The sequence below is a fragment of the Gavialis gangeticus genome, unplaced genomic scaffold (assembly GCF_001723915.1).
Source record: "Gavialis gangeticus isolate Ggan-Ray unplaced genomic scaffold, GavGan_comp1, whole genome shotgun sequence".
NCBI classification, from domain to species: domain Eukaryota; kingdom Metazoa; phylum Chordata; order Crocodylia; family Gavialidae; genus Gavialis; species Gavialis gangeticus.
The window spans coordinates 11,415,954-11,427,934 of record NW_017729015.1 but is presented as its reverse complement, the minus strand read 5'-3'; the positions used below and the strand labels follow the sequence as shown (position 1 = coordinate 11,427,934).

Sequence of the window (11,981 nt, the reverse complement as noted above, 5' to 3'; positions counted from 1 at the left end):
TATTACACAGTAGTTCTATTTTAAGATCTACTGCTCCAATTGCAGCTAATTCTCTCATGCAAATTACTTCGCATTAAACCACTTTGATTTCTTTTTTGACACTGACTTGACTTTGCTTGAAGTTTATTCCACCAAGCCTCTGGTAGAGGTAATGTGTCCTAGTGATCTGAGCATGAAACTGGAGTCCAGTGGGCACGTCTACATGAGACACTCACTGCGCTGTTGTTACTGTGCGGTCATTTAGTACCTGTATAACCAAGTACCAAATGACTGTGCAGTAACAACAGCGCAGTGAGTGTCTCATGTAGACGTGCCCACTGGACTCCAGTTTCATGCTCAGATCACTAGGACACATTACCTCTACCAGAGGCTTGGTGGAATAAACTTCAAGCAAAGTCAAGTCAGTGTCAAAAAAGAAATCAAAGTGGTTTAATGCGAAGTAATTTGCATGAGAGAATTAGCTGCAATTGGAGCAGTAGATCTTAAAATAGAACTACTGTGTAATATTGTACTAGGAGAGCACATCTGATCATTGCTTTAACTATAGCACAGTATTCCTTCCAACATATACAAGATCGAGGGGAAAATAGGCTACCCATAGACACACCCAAAGAGGTCTGCAGTAACTTAGCATGAGAATATTAGTAAGTAGTACTTGTTATTCATGAAGTCTTGCGTTAAGACCTGACGTAACTGTCATTAGGATTCTTAAAGTAAGGCTAAAATATGACCATAAAAACCCTGTTGCTTATTTAGTCTGACTTTGCAGCTTCTTTCCAACTCTGCTTTTGGGCACTGCAGGTGAGGCAGCTTTTTATAAGAAAAAAATTTCCTCCCTCCTGCTCTTACTTGCCAATTACACTTGCTGTGAGTAATTTCAGCATCATAATGATACATCTATTTTGGCATAATATGGTAATTTCAAATCCTACTATTTTAATTCCACTCTGTTGCTCAGTACAACAGCACTTTGTTTTTGGATTTTGACTTTTGCGTTTCTTATGAGATGGTTATATTCTCATTATCACAGTTTGTACTGGTTGCGAACCAATTCTTGTGATTGATCACCTAACATGCTGTGAGCAAATTGCTCTCTATGGTTATCTGTAATATTTGGATATGAAAAGAACCACAAACTTTGAAGTCAGCCCTTTGTTCTAGTTACACACCTACAGGACTGTTTTATTTTAGTTAAAATAATCTGGAACACCTTCCCCCCACCCTCCCCCAAGGATTTTGTACCACTGTGAGAGCAGTTGTTTGAGGGTGAACTTCCTAAGATTGCCCACAAACACCAAAAATCTTCTCCTGTTGCAGGCTACAGTAGGTAATCTGCAGACTTCTGGTTTTAAGACCTGATTAATACAAGGTGCTGAATATGCATAATCTTTATGGTTATCTCTGTAAATTGAACATACTCATTATGTCATAGGATTCTGCCTTTAGAGAGAATTAGGCAGTTTAAGCTCAATTTTGAAAGATCACACATTTGCTGATCCTTTCTGGTGAAGAAAAAGAGATTTCTCTATATCAATACACTCCTTTATAGCAGCCAGGGGGTGGGGTCAAAGAGGGGAGAACAAACCCCCTTCTCTATAATCATGTGCAAACAAAATGGCCGACAAGGGGAAAAGGAGAATATGGTGCTGTGCTACTTTCAATGAATCACAAGTTGAGAACATTTTATTTTGTAGATACACAGGAAGAAATAGGCATCTCTTCAGGAAAGAGACTGAGTATAGCCGACTGTCTACTCTGAACCTCACAAGATTTCCTGTTTTATTCCTTCAGTGTGCAGACAAAGTCCCCATTCAGATCACAGAAGTAGGAGCAGTGGTTTAGATAAGCTCTTGGAGTTGGGTTGTGTTAAGAGCTAGAGCTGTCCTCCGAAATTCCAGGAGTAGGGCACTGCCAGGATTTCTTTAGACGCTCAGTGAAAATTTGATTTCTATGTGTAGCCATATTTTTTTAAGCAAACAACAATGTTAGGATGCATAAAGAATGAGATGGAAAAATCACTTGTAATATCATTGTATTCCAATGTTCAATTTGGGTTACCTTGTCTCAAAAAAAAATGACACAGAAGAAATTGTACTTAGATGTTGGACAATAGATCAAAGGCATGAAAAGATTTTCTTATGAGGAGCTATTAGGATTGTTTAGAGAGGTGTCAATTAAAAGCTAGCATTGTAAAAGTCTGGAAGGTGATATATGGTATACAGAAGGTAAATTGGGGATTTAATTAATTATAGTGGGTCCATTCTAAACAGTCTTTAATGCAAGTATTTTAAGTCAATTGAGGAAAAAGACCTTCCTTGTTTTATGTTGATTCCTAAAGCTCCAATTAGCACCCATTGTGCAGGGTGCTGTACAAATATTTATTATCCACAATCCATATTGAGTGAAGCATTTCTTTTAGTGTCTTTGTAGACCTTGACTCACAAGGTGTACAAAGTAAAGGAAGTACATTTTAACTGCTATTTATTTCCAAAAGACTTCAGTGACAGAAACATGGACATGCTTTCCAGTTTCAGCATTCTTCATGTAGCATTCATTATTTTGAGGTCCATAAAGAACTCATCCTTCAAATTTGGCACATATCTGTGGCTGCTTCTTTATCTCAAATATTTTTATGATTGTGGATCATAATATGGAGCAGCTCTGTGTACAGTAATGCTGGTTAAATTCTGTGGGGGGTGAGCAGTCATGGAGTGGAGGTAGCTGGATTCTGACACTTCAGCCTTCACGAACTATAGGACTTCCATGTGTTATTGGCTGATAAAGGGTCTGGGACCAGGAGAGGCCTGGACAAGCATGAAAGGTGGCTAACAAGGATTGTGATGAAATGTAGAAACACCAGAGCCTGGCAGCTCCACCATAACGCTGTCCAGGACCACCTGGTAAAGGCCATCCCTGCCGCAGTGGGGGAGATCTCCGTGAACCGCGCCATCCCGGGCTGGAGAGCCAGATGTGCCCCAACATCGCCATCACAAATGAGGAGGCCAAGAAGATCATGATCATGGATGTCACCATCCCCTTTGAGAACTGGTGCCAAGCTTTCACCAACACCTGGGCTTACAAGCGGGAGAAGTATGCCCCACTGGCCCACATCCTGAGGGGCCACGTCCACGACATGATGGTTGATGCGCTCATCATGAGAACGCTCAGAGCCTGGGACCCCAGCAATGAAAGTGTCCTGCATGCCTACAGCATCTTCTGCCTCTACGCCAAGCTGATGTGCCACCTCATGGTGTCCAGCATCATCTGTTGGTCCTGTGACATCTACATCGAGCACATCACAGTCCATCGCCAATACACCGACCCCACCAGACTGACTGCTACTGGACCCAGAAGTCCATCAGGTGCAGAGGGGAACTGCCTGAATCCCCCTCTACACCTGATGGACTCCAAGAGGAATCTTCAATGATGGACCACTCCACTCCACCCGAAGAGGACCCCCGCGATAAGACTCTATAAGACTGAGAAACTTTTTCAATCTACCCCCTCCACGATTAGACCGTTGTACGGGCTCATGTGTATCTATCCTCCTTCTCTCAGCGTTGCGACCCCCCTCCCTCCCTTTCTCCCTCCCTTTCCCCATCCCTTAGTTGGCTAACTTTTGTATTTTTTGTAACCTAGTTGCATTCCCCTCCTCACCCCCATCCCTCTTACGTTAGTGCTTTGCTTGGGCACTCTTTATTTCCCTTCTGGCTTTGTCATCTTTTTGGTTCATGACTTATAACATTTACTAATAAAATTCAATGTTCTCCCAGAATTACCTCTCAAAGAGCCCAAGAAGCACCTCAAAAGTTAATATAACTCAAAAAAATGTGAGAGATACCTCTTCTTTCCCATAGGAAACCTAAAATGTCCCACCAGTAAGGTCTCTCTGGTGCATTCATTACTTTCCTGAAGAAGAATGAACCAACCTCCCAACAGTGTAAAAGCCCAAAAGCTTGAAGAGCTGAAGAAGCGTAGTCTGTCTTTGTTCTCTCCTAACTTATACAAGGAAGAAGATATGATATCCTATCATCGGTCAGATGAGATATAAAATAATATGATATCACCTTGTCCTAGGAATTATTTGGGAGGGTTAACCATTCTGCAGCAATCATGCAGAAGCCCCATCTTGTGATGCAGTGGTCCCCAATCTTTGATAGCCCAGACTCTACCTACAGGACTGAGCAAGTAACATGAGGAAGGCAGCAACCTGCTTTGCCTTCCTGTCCAACCTGTGTTTTTTATTTTCAGTCTTTTCTGGCTGTGAGCTGTCACAGAATTTTGTGGGTAATGTCTCGGTGTACTGTGGTTGGGAGCAGAAGTGATATGTAAACAGGCTTGAAAGTTCAATGAAAATGTAAGATTTATCGCTTTCAATAAACTTCTGCAACTTTTCTTAATGTGGAGTAATATTTGAAGAGCAGCTATGACCTTGCAGGAAAGCAGTGTCAAACTAGAGACATGGCAAAGGACAAATATTTAGAATGCCTTTAAAATAGCAAATGGGGCTTAAAAAGTATTATTGGCTGCTGACAGACATGTAAACCCGCTCCATCCCCCCACGTCACAAGAAGCAAAGCATTAGTTTGACCCAGCTCCACAGTGTCTCTATATATCATGTGCTTCAGCGGGGCTTTTTGGGGCTTTTCTCTAAAGCTGATTCAATCAGCCATTGGATAAAGCACCAAAAAAGCCCTGCTGAAGCGCCCAATCTATACAGTCATTGGGTGAGCCAGGTCAAACTAACATGAGATCTCTTCTGGACATCCACTGGGTTCGGCACGGGGTGAACCAAGTTTAAAGTAAAGCACTTTTTTTTGGAGTTTTTTTACGTCTGTAAGCAGCCATCATTTTCACTGAAAAGAAAGGTGATGTTAGCAGAAGAAATAATTCTGTGGGGTGTTCTAGTTCAGGGGTCGGCAACCCCCAACGTGTTTGCCAGAGCATGGCATGTGAAGGCATTTTGCTTTGCATGCGCACCTCAGGGCAGTTAGCAGGGAAGGGGCTTGAGGTTGCGACAGCGAGGACTGGGCCCCTCACAGCCCCCCAATCCACCTAGAGGCATGTGTGCATCTGCTGCCAGCAGCAAGCTGGCCTGGGGCTCCACAGACCTCAGTGCAGAAGTTTGCAGCCTCCCAGCTGCCTGCCCAGCCAGCCTGGGCTCTAGGTGGGCCCCTGCCGCCTGCAGTGGAGCCTGGGCTGCTTGCAGCGGGTGGCAGGAAGGCTGCAAGCTGCTGCGCTGAGGTCTGCTGAGTCCCAGCCTGGCTTGTTGCTGGCAGTGGGTGCATGAGCACAGACAGCAGGGCAGAGGCCAGGGCTCCATTACCAACAAGCATGGGGCCCCTCACGGCTCCCCTGCCATCCATCGCTGGCACACCAACATCTTACAAGTCAAGGATGGGGTGTTTTTGGCACTCCGTCCAAAAATGTTGCCAACCCCTGTTCTAGTTGTTGGCACATTTGCTTTGAAAGTTTCTAAGGATGCTATCAGTTATAACATCTATCAGGAAATCCTTAATGAAAACACATCTGGGAGAAAAAGAAGCATTGACCCTTTCTCAGCTTTAGTGACATTGAGAGGCTCATAATTCTTTGAAATTAGGAATTAGTTTGTATTTCAGCCATACAGAAAAGGAAGGATCCTCTGGGCAGAATAACTAAAGTAGTTTTTGTAACTAGGCAGCCAGTAAGATCAATGGCAGTTTTGTGTGCTGATACCTCCCTATTCATATTGTGCCTGTCACTATGGTATTTCAATATGAAAAGAAAACTAATTTGGACCAGATTAGAATCCTTCATCTTTATTTGTTTAGAAATTCTTTCATGTGGAAATGGAAGTTGTGACCTTTGTAACATGAAGAGAGACCATATTAATTCTAAATCTCCATTGTGTGCTTTTTCTATACCCTACAAAACGAGTAAATAAGTGGAATTTTTTTTGTAACTTTGAATGTAGCCATGTTGCAGTTCATAGTAATTGTAACTGACAAAATAAGGATCAATGAGGTGTTCAATAGGGACAAGTACAAAGTCCTGTACATAGGGTGGAACAATCCCATGCTTCAGTACAGGCTGGGGGCTGGCTAGCTGGGCCGCAGCTTTGCAATAAACTGAATATGAGCCAGCAGTGTGCCCTTGTTGCCAAGAAGGCTAGCAGCATACTGGGCTGCATTGGTAGCAGTGTTGCCAGCAGGTCAAGGGAAGTGATTCTTTCCCTCTATTTGGCACTGGTGAGGCCACATCTGGAGTACTGCGTCCATTTTAGGGCCCCCACTATGGAAAGGATGTGGACAGATTGGAGAGTCCAACGGAGAGCAACAAAAATGGCTAGGGGCACATGACTTATGAAGGGAGGCTGAGGGAACTGAGCTAATTTAATCTGAAGAAGAGAAGACAGAGAGCATTTAATACCAGTCTTCAGCTACCTGATGAGTGGTTCCCAAGAGCATGGAGCTGGACCGTCCTCAGTGGTGGCAAATGACAAAACAAGGAGCAACATTGCAGAAAGGGGGTTTAGGCTGGATATTAGGAAAAAATTTCTTACTAGGAGGGTGGTGAAGCACTGGAACCAGGTTACCTAAAGAGGTGGTGAAATCTCCATTCTTTGAGTTCTCTAAGACCCGGCTAGGCAAAGCCTTGGTTAAAATAACCTAGTTGGGGGTGGTCCTGCTTTGAGTAGGGGGTTGAACTCGATGGCCTCCTGAGGTCCCTTCCAACCCTAATTTTCTATGATTCTAAATCCAGCATTGAGGAGGGAAGTGCTAATTTGTTGTAGTGTACATTATTTTGGTCATACGGGATGTATTGTAATGATTGTAATGTTTGTTTCTTACAGTTCGAAGACAAATCTGATGCAGTTTTTGACCTTACAGAGAAATGTAAGCGCTCCTTTAATTTAAATATACTTAAGAATGAGCTGAAGTTTAGTATTAGATGAATATTGCTTGTTAAACCCAGACCTGGTATTTTTGAAAATCCCAGTCTTTTTACCTCTTTCTAGGTGGTGATATCTTGGATGCAGAGATGTCTGAGGACACAGATCACAACCTAGCACCTGCCCTTGATGGCATATCCTATGGAATGCAGAATCGAGCAGGATCGGCAAACTCACTGCTGGATGAGGATGATTATTTTCTGAACTCTGGGGATCTTGCCGGGATTCCAGTTGTTGGGAGTGACAATGAGGACGATCCAAATTTCTCTCCAAAGGACGGTCTCCCTTCTGTGATTCACGCTGAAGATAGCTTGGGAGAGGGGAAAAGAGTTACAGAACATGAGTTGGACAGTGAAAAAGAACTTCAAATACAAAATGCAATCCAAAAGGACCTTGCTTCACCATTTGACCAAGGCCCTATTTTTAAGTCAATTCGGAAAGATTTTAGCATAACAAGAGATAATGGCAAGGAGACTTTTTCAACAAAGGAGAAAAACAGAGAAGGACCTTTTCAAGAACGGGAAAAACGTTTGGAAAAAATCCCTAAGGAGATGGATTCCAGATTGAAAAGCAGTTTCCATGATAAAACAGGTAACAATTGGACCCACAGAAATAGCAGTATAGGGTAACAGGAAAAAGAGAAATAGCTATAGCTCAGCATTAACACAAGTTATTAAATGCATTTTCTTTATGAGCATAACATGTCCAGCTGAATGCAGGGAAAACATTTTACAAGGCCCAAAATATAACAATTTTTTTTTTAAAGCTAGAATTTTTAGAGAGGCCTAAAGGTATTTGATGTCTTACCTCCTTAAGTTCCTTTTGAAAACCACAACCTAAACCGCAGTTTGGTTGCTTCCCCCAAAAGGAAGTGAGTGTCATTTTAGACTTTCTTAATGTGATGTTCGAACAAGTTTTCTTTAGCACGTGATTGAATAACTCTTTATACATCCACCTCCTCCTTGAGATTTGTTTTTAAAACACAAAGAGGATGAAGTTTAAATCAGTAAGTCTTCAGTGCAGTCAAGATTCTGCAAAATGGCTTTCTGAAAGTATTTTATAGTTTGATATATGCTTTATATTTAACAAAAACAATACAGCTATGTTGCAGAGATATTAAATGTGCAGTCTACTATAAAAAGAAAAACAAGTTTTTTGTAAGGAATTAATTGATTGATGCCTTTCACAGTTGATATGTGCATTTTGTAGTGGTATTGAAACTCATTGGTGCCTCCCAGAAGTGATGCAGGCAGCAACTTAAAGACCCACTTCCTAGGACCAAAGAAACAGGAATTTGCTTCATGTGGCCCCTTTCCCCAGCCAGCATGGAAAAGCCAAGGTGTTGCCTTTGAATCTGTTCCCTAGCTAAGGAAACCTGAAAGATACCTGGTCCATTCACCTATTTCAAACTTGCCAGGCTCTAGAAGCCACAGCACAACATAGGATGCTATCCCAAACTTGATAAAAACTGGGCAACCTGAATTGAATATACAGTTTAACTCGGGAAATACGAGAGGTAACTGTAGGGCTGCTGCAGGAATAAATTGGTCCTGACTATTGCTTATTGACATTCTGCAAGGCGAAAAGCTCTCATGTGTGCCATTATGTATGCTTGGTCATACACTCACAAATCCTTGTACCTTAATAAATATTTTGCAAGTAATGCTTTTACAAACTTAGGCGATATGTTAGGGTAAATGTTTATTTTTAGAATGTTGTAGGAAACCCAGTATATTTTAACATATCAAATGATTATTCTCAAAGTTTATTTTCCAGGATATTAGTAAGCTAGTACCTTTCAGGTGATGAAAATGCAAAAGGCAGAAAAGCAAGAAAAAGCTGGATGAATACTTCTGTTTTGGAATATCCACAGCCAGATATAAATATTAAGTGAGAAACATGGCAGGATCATCAGAATTTACTGGTTCACTTTGGGAGGCAGAGAACCACAGGGAAGGAAGTTTGCTTCAGTATTTTATGAACATTTCATTGAAATGAGGAATTAATTACCAAGTGGAATGCTGAAAACATTCAATTCCCCTTAAGCACTCTCTCCTGACTTTCTGTGAGGGAAGAGGGAGCCATTTGGTTTAGTTGGTTTTAATACTTTAATACTAGGGAGGTTCTTAGACATTGTAGAGATGGACATTGATATGAGACCCTTAAGAGACACCAAGCAGTTACTCCTCTAAAAACTGTATTAATTTATATTTAATGTAAATATTTTCCACAGTTACTAATCAAGTAGAAGAAACAATTCGGACACAGTTAGCACCACAAGCTCCAGAATCGAATTTCAGGGTAAGCTATGGCATCACACTTTTTACTTTTGTGAGTCTAGCAACATATTTTGTGGAGTTTAAGATATAAACTTTAAAAGTGAATATTTTATAACAAATACGGTAGTGTTAGTGTGGTGTCGTAGCTGTGATGGTCCAGGAATTAAGTAAGAAGCAAAGATTTTGTAGGGTGATATGTCTTATTGGACCAAATGCACAGTTGGGATAGAATTTAGACAAGCTTTTGAATGAAAGACATTCTTCATCAGGTCTGAGGCATAAAAACTATGCTGTGCTGGCTTTTACTCCTCAGACATGATGAAGAATATCTTATAATGAACGTGCACTTTTTGTCTCCTTAGATAGTTTTACTACCTGGCAAATTCAAATACTGATTATTTTAATCTTACTGATCCTGTCTCTGAATGAGTGATACCAGTAGAATAGTTGTATTTTGATAATTGATTCTATGAAAGAAAGTACAGAGTAAGTGAAATCTTGGGAGTTGACCATGGTGGGGTTGTGATTTCTCCCTATGAGCTACCACTTGAAAGTGGATATTGTATTGTTTACAAGGAGAAGGTATTTTAGGGAAGGGAGGAAACAGCCATTTAAAAAAATGTAATTTAAACATTAGGTGCGTTTCTAATTCTTTTCCATACTCTTGTGTGTCAGGAGTCTAGCTACCTATTTTCTAGTAAGGAACCCATTGGACAAGAACTGGGGAATTCCTTTACACCAAGCATTAGAATTAAAGAAGAGCCTTTGGATGATGAATATGATAAAGCTATAGCAGCACCGCAGGGACTATTAGACAAAATTAAAGATGAACCAGATAACTCTGAGGTAAGTGTGCCTTTCTGTTTCATACTTTGGTTTTTATCCCAGAAACTGGATAAGGATTAAATGCTGAACTTGATTTGTTGGTTGAAACTTAACCTTGAGAAGCAATACAACTTAATAGAAAGGCTCTTTCTTTTACCACCAGCAAACCCAAAACTAATTATTTTCCCCTCTCTCATGACACCATATTCTTGAAAATATCATGTTGTTTCAGTTCAGTAAAAAATTGCTGTAATATGTCATTTTTAACATGGTTTATTGTAACATTTACAGCCAAAATAGACACTTTTAGTTCAGCCTACGACAATACCTTGTTTAAAAGCCCTGAAGCAGCTAGAGCCAGCCTTTTGAGCAGGTGTGCCACAAATTAGCCCCGACCCTCCTCGAGTGTCACTTCAGGCTGCCCATGCCACTTTGGCATAAATGCCTCAGGTTGGCCACCCCTACTCTAAGTATAATTCATATTTTCCTGAAAAAAAATTGTAAATTGTTACAACTTTTTATTTTTATCTTAATGGTTTTATTTCCAAGCATTAAGGGCTAAGAACAATTTTTAAAAGAAATTTTTAAAAGCTCCTACTGATTTCAGTTTATAGTATGTGCTAGCAGGCTTTTCTGAATTAAGACCAGAATTCGTGGAATTTTTGGTGATTACAGAAGTAATGTGTAGTGGTTGTAAAATTAAGAATCCCTGGTCTAATGGACTGAATACAGAGCTAAATGTCCACATCTTAAAAATTCTGATCTTTCTTTGTTACTGGTTCATTTTGTGATTCTAAGCAAATCATTGCTATTGACCTCAGTTGTACTATATATAATATGATTGATACTTGCCTCATAGGCTACTGTGGTAGTGCTTGTATAATGCTTTTATGAATGAGAGACCTGGGTATGTATAATATGCACTGTGATCACTTAATATTGAGAAAACAAATATAGCACACTAGGGATCAAAGTAATATTCTCTGGGGATGTCAACACGTTCATTAATGTGCTTTAGGTAGTGCACATTAAATCTAGTACCTTTTGGATGCCTGTACACACGTGCGGAGGCTGCTCTGACAAGCTGACATTCTAGTACGTCAGAGCAGACTCGATTAATCGGTTACCCAGGTTAAATCAGTGATTTAACCTGTTGGTTTAACTCGATTAATCAAGTTTGCTGGAGCATGGCAATTACTGTACGCCAGCAGCCTCCTGCACCTCAAGTATCAGTGTCCCTGTGCTTAAAAATGGCAGCAGGGGTGCTTGAACTAAAGTTCATTGAATGAGCTTTAGTTCAAGTGCCCTCCACCACGATTTTTAAGTACAGGGATGCTGAAATGAGATACAGTGGCGCTTTAATTAGAGCTGCTCTTGGAGCCACTCTGATCAAAGCGCCACCCCCACACCACCCCTGGAGAACATGTAAAAGAGCCTTCCATTGTGAGGTACTAGAAAAAGGCCCATTAGCTTATTTTAATCCACATTAGCTAAAGAGCATGGTTTTGTGTGATGCTTTCATGCACATTAAAGCATATGTGTAGACATGCCCCCTGTCTAAGATGATATAAAAGTTAGGGCTTGCAGACACTGTCCATCTATCTCATGAGTTTGGTGCTTCTCTTCTGGCTCTGTTCATGTTTTGATTTTCTGTTTGATCTCCATGCCTTGTTGTATCTTACTCTTCTTTTGTGTCTGCCTATTTTATTCTTCCTATCTGTTTCTTGTCTGAAAATACTTTAAAAGCCACTCCCTGGTGCCTGTTAGTTCCAAGTGAACAACAGTGTCACACATGGATAAGTGTAAAGAAAAACTTGCTATATACTGATTAACACTGAGCACATTATTCGTAGCAAATTGTTTACATTTTGCCAGACTTCCTGTTTGTGTAATATCCATGTAAGTTTTCATTTGCACCCCCCCGCCCCCCCCATTTTTGTCTA

At 40.9% G+C, this 11,981-nt stretch overlaps 1 protein-coding gene across 4 annotated transcripts in view; it reads left to right on the top strand.

Annotated features, from left to right (window-relative positions):
• Positions 1-11,981, top strand: part of LOC109294037 (zinc finger MYM-type protein 4-like) — a 58,110-nt gene that overhangs the window by 7,346 nt on the left and 38,783 nt on the right. For 3 of the 4 annotated variants that reach the window (XM_019512226.1, XM_019512227.1, XM_019512224.1), the window contains exons 2-5: positions 6,836-6,878; positions 7,001-7,525; positions 9,168-9,235; positions 9,889-10,059. In XM_019512226.1, coding sequence (XP_019367771.1) covers positions 7,024-7,525; positions 9,168-9,235; positions 9,889-10,059 — 741 coding nt within the window. In that variant the 5' untranslated portion in view covers positions 6,836-6,878; positions 7,001-7,023. The remainder of the gene's footprint in view (positions 1-6,835; positions 6,879-7,000; positions 7,526-9,167; positions 9,236-9,888; positions 10,060-11,981) is intronic. The other variant, XM_019512225.1, reaches the window with a different exon arrangement.